At 39.2% G+C, this 7,162-nt stretch overlaps 1 protein-coding gene across 4 annotated transcripts in view; it reads left to right on the top strand.

The window, feature by feature from the left end:
* Positions 1–2,352: 2,352 nt before the first annotated feature.
* The window catches only part of farp2 (FERM, RhoGEF and pleckstrin domain protein 2), a 45,368-nt gene continuing 40,558 nt past the window's right edge, over positions 2,353–7,162 (top strand). For all 4 annotated transcript variants that reach the window (XR_008572596.1, XR_008572595.1, XM_054788657.1 and 1 more), the window contains exons 1-2: positions 2,353–2,509; positions 2,936–3,154. Coding sequence is in view for 2 of the 4 variants with exons in the window: in XM_054788657.1 (XP_054644632.1) it covers positions 2,954–3,154 (201 nt within the window). In the remaining 2 variants the exon portion in view is untranslated. The remainder of the gene's footprint in view (positions 2,510–2,935; positions 3,155–7,162) is intronic.

Here is a 7,162-nt window from a genome sequence, read left to right as displayed (position 1 = left end):
TGGAAAGTACCTCAAATATTTAAGCATGCTTTTCTTGTCTCCCAGACTGCAGGTGTCCTCTTTCTGACTCACGGAGGGCAGTAGGAGGAGAGAAAAAAGGTGAGATCCCTAAACCTCTGCCAAAAAGAAAGCAATAAAGGTCACAGAGTGCACTGAGAATGTACAACCTGGAAGTTGAAAGAGTAAGTGTGCCTATTTTAGATCACTGTGGAGAAAACATTGCTAATATCATCTCTGTTATGGCTAAAATATGGCCATAATAGCCATCTGATGCATCATTGTAAATAACATCTTTTTCACATTTAAGAAATGTGTCAGCTTTTTTTCCTATTCTTGTGGTCCATGTTGTATTTCATTTTAAGAATATGCGAATAATAAAACAGCTGTGGGCCATAAATGGCCCCCATGATGGACTTTGGACACCCCTGCGCTATAGATAATGTCATCACTTACACACAAAGGCCTCAGATTACAAAGAAAACATTATCACTCCAGCATCAGGACATCTTTAACAATAGTAGACTGCAAAGAGTAAAAAGTAATGAGACACCTCTTAATTCATCAATCAGACGTTGGACGAGAGGACTTACTTGTCCCTTAAAGGGGACCTATTATACTTTTACTCTTTTCTGACCTCGTGTTAAACGATGCCAACCCGTCAGATAATGAGGTTTGCACATTTTGAAGTGAGACCTGAAAGCAGTTTTGGATGGCTCTGCATGCACCCGGACTTCCATATATGGGCATGCGCAGGCAAAAGCTGCAGGCCTGCCCTACCCCCGCTCTGCTTCGCTCTGCTCTGTTCACCATGCTAGCACGTATGGCTCCCAGGAAATGTTTGTTCGGGTGTGCCTAAAGAGGCAAGCATCAGGCAGAAGTGGTTGGAGTTGCCCGACGCCTTTCCAACTTTACTTGGTTGCGTTGAAGAGCCAGAAGAGCAACCTGTAAGTAACAATTCATCAGTGTCGTAACTGTTTATTTTGTGTAAGTAATCGGTCAAACAGCGAGCGGAGGGAGTGTGACCAAGTGGTCTCAGCGGGAGGCGTACCTGGAGGAGAGCCAGGGGTGGAGTAAATTACACAGACCGTTTGGGCGGGAGGCAGGAAACCCAAGGAAACACTGAAGGAAGAGGTGCAGAGTCTGGAAGATCTAGAAAGCTTTCCGTGCGGGTTATCGTGCGTAGCTGCTCTATAGGAGTCCAGAGCTCAATGCAAAGATCTGAAAATGAGTATACAGTAATAGGTCTTTAATTGTCATTCTTCATCTTCGCAAGACATTTGGAGAAATTGGGTGCTTCTGGCTTCAGAGAATAAACTAAACCATAAAAAAACAGGTTTGTATTTAAATAGATATAAGTGTATATGTTTCATAAGCAGTAATAGACTGTACTCTATAATCTGCAGCAATGTCGGTTCACATTTGGGGTGGGCAGGTTCCATCCCAGGGCTAATGTCAGTATCGGATCGCTATCAGTGTTTTTTTTTTTGTTTAATAGTATTGCTTTAGCCCCTTTATTACTGAGTTTGAACAAATGTACAGTTAGAAGTAATTGTATAATGTATAGAATTATATAGTATGTGTACTGTTTCTTCAGTACTTATTTTTTTTTACATTATCTTTACTCACCTGTAAATCTATGTCTCTCGGATCAATGAAGTATATATCTACAGTACCATATTTATAAATAGTGAATTGCTCACAAATAAGTTCGTTTGTTCTGATTATAACCAAATAAATGAATAAACAAATGTAAAAAAGTAAAGGGAAACGCAATCAATGAGCTTGAAGTTTTTATTTAATTAATACATAAATGTATTTTATTTACTTGGTATGGGATAGAAGCAACATTTGCCCACACTTAGTTCACATAGCATATTCCACACCACTAGAGGGCGTTGCTTTACTAGAAGTAATCATTCTTACCCTTGACTTGAGCAGTTTAAATGCAGACTGAACTGTCATTTAGCTGCAGCATAATAACTGCGTGGATTCTAAAATTAAACTGATGGAGGCCATAAAGCATTAAAACAGAAGTTGTTTTCTGGGAATCGTGTCTAAATTTGTACCCGCGTGGTTCCGGTAAAAACCTGTTGCATGTCACCGGAGGGGGTCGAACTTTAACCCAGTTTTTAACCCAGATAAATTAATAACGACATGACATTTTTTTGGAGAGTCCAACACAGGTCCCCATGAATGTTTAACAAAAAACAAAAGTCCACCGTGTTAGTAGTGAGTCACATGGTTTGGAAGGAGGACAACATGTAATCCTGTCATCATCCATCAGGGCTAATTTGAGCCGAGTGGGAGCTCAATTTTAGCTAGCCAGCGCTGCAACAAGACGCCGCATATGCAGCCAATCAGAAGCCGGCGTGGCGCAAAAGCAGCCAATCAGAACAAGCGTCTATGCGCACTACTTTGGACGACTGCACGGCGGACATGGACGGGACGAGTAGTGCCCTCACTCATGTCCCAAACTTTTAGCAGTTTACTTTCGACACCAGCCAGAACGGTAAGTCTTTATTTTCTTAAACTTTTTTTGTTTTATTGTAAAACGTCTTGGAGAGTATTGTAGGGTTTATCGCCAAAGTTAGCAAAACTCGCCGCGAGCTCAGTGACCGAAAAAACGCCACGTTAAAGTTTTTTTTCCACTCCTTAATGACGTTTTGCTGTTGTTTAACATGACGAATGCGACCGTGACGTCACAATGAGATATCTAGGTCTCCCCAAACAGTATTTTTTTAATATTTGTGCACCATCTACGGGATGCTATCGAACTTTTTCATTGAGCGTTCTCGGCTTAAACTATGAATAGTGAACATTAGTGATGACATACATACAGAGACCACAGTAACCCAAGAACATTATGACTTTTCCACTGGTATGTCATAAAAGCATGCCTTCCTTATGTATGTCATTTGTTTTCCTTCTCCTTTAGGAGCTGCTCTGAGCAGTCATGGGGGAAATAGAGGGGTCATACCGGGTCCTGCAGACCCCCGGCACAAGGCTGGGAGCCCAATTTAATGCAGGTATCAGCACGTTGGAGCCGGGCCAGAGCCTCAGTGGCAACACGATCAGTGGGACCAACGGCCAGGGTCGAGGGCTTCAAGTCCGTGTCCAGGGTCTGGATGAATCCCAGGAGTTCTTTGACTTGGACGTAAGTGTTTCCTCCACGTCTCGTTGCTCACACTGTGCTAAGTCTGCTGTTAGTCACACAGCAGGCTACTTTTGACCCGGTTTGCGTGTTTGTGCCCGACTCGGTGACAGCTGCAACATGGCTTTGGTGCTGAAATCCCTTCCTCTGTCTTAAGGCGTCTCATTTGGCCAAGCAAGTGTAGCTCACACTCTCACACTTTTAGGTTTCTGCTCAGTGAATTCTGCTGTAGGCCCGAGGAGGCCACAGTTGATGGTGTTTACACTTGTAGATAAGATGGCTGTCTTCATTGAGGACATCAACCCTCTGAATGGGTATTGTCCCAATCTGTGGTGATGTTTAAAAACCACTAACTTAAAGAAGGTGGAGGGTTGCTTTAATGGATTTTACCTTGCAATGATTAGCTTAATCACTGCTGACTCACATTACAACACAATGTTCACTCAGCTTGTGAGACATGCTGTTATTTACTTTGTGTTTTTGTTGCAACAATCCAATTTAACAATTCTGTTGAATATCATCATATCAGACCATGCATGTTGGCGAGAGGCATTGTTTTGGTTGCTTGATTGGTTGGTTTGTCAGTAGGACTGCGCAAAAAGTCCAGGTCGGGGTGTCCAAAGTGAAGCAATAATTTCAAAAGAATAAAGTGAAAATATTAAGAGAAAAAAGTTGTAATTTAACAAGGAAAAAGTCCTACTTTTACAAGAATAACTGTGTAATATGTGGAAAAATAACCTTATTTTAGGAGCATAAAGTTGAAATGTTCAATAAGAAAGATGTTACCAAACAAGACAATAAACAAAGTTGCAATTTTTGGGAAAATAGGTTGCCGAAAAACTTACGTTGCGTGAATTAAGTCAATATTATACAAATAAAGTAATAATTATGAGAAGAAAATTGACAAAAAGTTGAAATAGTTGGAAAAAAAAAACAGATGCAATTTTCCAAAAACAAACTCTTAATATGATGAGGAAAAATTAAATTTTAGTAGAGTTGAAATATGAAAGGCAAAAAATACGATATCTTTAAAAGTCGTCTAATGAGAACCAATACAAAATAAAGTGGTCATTTTTTGAAAATTAGGTTGGGGGGAAAAAGTTATATTATGGGAATAAAGTCAAAATATTCTGAGAATAAAGCCATAATATTACAAGCAGAAAATGTACAAAGATTATTTAAGAAGTAAGTTGAAACATTAGAACTTTATATCACAAATCTGAGATGCATTTTTTTCTTGAAATATATGTAACTTCTTAGCATATCTACACGTGTTGCTTTACGACATATCAAAGTGGCCCTTGGATCTTTTAAATTTTTACTATGTGGCCCTCGATTGGAAAAAGTTTGGACACCCCTAGTCTAGATCTTAAGGCTGCCACAAGTATTCACTTTTTGTCATTTTGACTCCAATTGGGACCCCAGAAAGTAGGGATGTAATCTCTTTGTGGTAGATGATTTGATACGCATCTAGATACACAGGTTAAAATATGATTAAAAAAACGATATAGTTTGAAAACAGAACGATTTGATAGGATTCGATAAAGTGTACAAATGATACAATTCAAAGGTTACATTTGTTGATACAGACATGAATCGTACATTATAAAATTAAGAAGCCAATTCAATATAAGTGTGAGTCTTGCAGTATTTTCAATTGTGTAAAATGGCACATCATATCCCTGGGCATGCATGCTGTAAGGCAGGGGTCCCCAAACACTGGGAAACATTCAGGTGCAATGATAAAAAAAAATAAAATATTTTGTAAGCTACATAAAATGTTATATAAAGGGATATTAATTTTGGAAATATGGGCCATTATTTTATTGCAAAAATAATTAAGTTAGAAATCCCACAGTTTTGCATGTTTAATGCGAGCAGAGACTTGTCCCACTTTGTTCAACGGTCCTTGAACGCACTGTCTAACTTTCTCCTACGCTGCACAATTAGACTACTACACTGTATTTTTCCCGTTTTTCTTTCAACTCATATTTGGTCCCAAATGCTGATACTACGTCAGAATGCATAAAGGTAAGGTTTGATGACCTTACTGAGTGCTAATGTGCATATTTGTGGTGCACAACATCTCTGAAAAAACAAACCCCAGGCTTGTACTGGTGGGCGCTGGGTCTGTATTCATTTAGTGCTTTTAATTTGATGTTGTTCTTGTTTTAGTTTTACATGATGCATAATGAATAAGATAAATAAGATTGCTATAATGTATCCCTGTATGTTTTGCTGATGTGTTGAAAATCTTTCCTGGTTCAAATGCTATTTAGAGCCATTCTTGACTTCATTTAAGCTACAGAGCATGCACAACAATCCTTTTCCCAGCACCCCAGGCTCTCGTGTTGTTTAAGAAACGGGCTGTCAACCGGTTGTTCGTCTTACGATACCCAGTGCATGCTTCTCCAATCCATGAATCTCAGGCTTTATGCTTGAGTGTTACACTCCTGTCGTCTTATGTTTGTTCAGTGTTTCCCATTCATTTATTTGTGGCGGCCTGCCACGAATGGATGTGACGCAACCTGTTAGGTAGCGGAGTGCATCCTAACTCCGCTCCGAATTCTCAGGCGGCCTGCATTCAAAGTGAAAGACAGGAAGTGTTTTTGCATTTACTCTGTAATTAAACACAAGCGGTTACGAAAGGACTACAAGCCTGGGAGGTGTGCATTACCACACATGGTTTGTGGTACGTTCTAGATATATAATAAAAATAATAAACAAAAAAAACACAGCAAAAAGGCATAATGGAACGAGAAAAAGCTGAAATATTGAGATTTGTCTTTAAATATGTTTAGAATTAGGGTGACCAAAAACCAGGACACTCGGCCCAGCAATGAGATACTTGAATTGGTACTTGAAGTGTACTCAAAGATGCCTTATTTCAATACATTAATTTCTCGTTTATCGTGGTTAATTGCTTCCAGGCCTGACCGTGATAAGTGAATTTCCGAGAAGTAGGATTCTTTATTTATAAATCAAATATTTTCGTAGTTAGAGCATAGAAAACCTATTTATGACCTTCTAAATACAGTTTTTAACATTAGAGTCCTCTAGACATGAAATAACACCCCTATAGTCACCTTTACACTTCTATTACCCAATAGAGTCGGTGTAATAATAGAAAATAAGACATAATATAAATCCACGCGTGTTCTGGTTTCTGGACAGTACTACCTGCGATGGCTGTTGTCACATCAATGTAACATTACTGACACGTGTGACCAGTGTGGAATAATACATATCACACAATGGCATCTTTGAATGCTTTTTCTGAATGCCTTATGTTTGTATTTTAGTAAACTTAGCCACTTTTATGCTTGAAAATGCTTAATTTAGGCCAAAAATATGTCAAATTTGCTTAAATATGCATGTTTTTGGACAAATAGGTCATAGTCAACCACAAAACAGTGCTGATTTATGAATGTGATATATTTTAGAGTGAAGCCATGCCGGAATATTTTCAATATGCTTCCCCTGTATGTCCTTCGTACATTCCTATCACTTTCTTTAAAAAAAGAAAAAACAGGTCAGACAGAACAAGGTGTGATCACAGGACATGGCCTTGGAAAACCGGACGTTGTGTCACCCTGGTATAACAAATATTTTTTTTTTGCGTAAAAAAAAATTGCATGTATCATGGCCAATTTTGTAAATTAGATGATGACGTCACGTAGACCTCTCCCTCCCCCGTGAACCACCCCCACAAATAGATTGCAATCCTGTGTGAAATACTGCTGCAGTTGCATGCTCCCACTCAAACAAGCATAAAACGCTTTTAACGGTGGAACCCTGGTGCCATTGTCGTTGACTGTGTGTATGTCGGATCTGTTTACACTTTATTACCTTGAATCTGCATGAAACCCGGCTTCCTTTTCAGCTGTTAACATCCCAAATTGTAGCCTGTATTTTGCAAGTGGCAGGGCCTTAGCAGAGTTCAAAACTCACGGTCTTTACCTTCAAATTGTAAAGTATCGTTTTGCACAACTGAATCTCTCCATAGACAAG

This window comes from Dunckerocampus dactyliophorus, chromosome 10 (assembly GCF_027744805.1).
Source record: "Dunckerocampus dactyliophorus isolate RoL2022-P2 chromosome 10, RoL_Ddac_1.1, whole genome shotgun sequence".
NCBI classification, from domain to species: Eukaryota; Metazoa; Chordata; class Actinopteri; order Syngnathiformes; family Syngnathidae; genus Dunckerocampus; species Dunckerocampus dactyliophorus.
The sequence above is the reverse complement of the archived record's forward strand: the minus strand, read 5'-3'. Positions and strand labels throughout refer to the sequence as shown.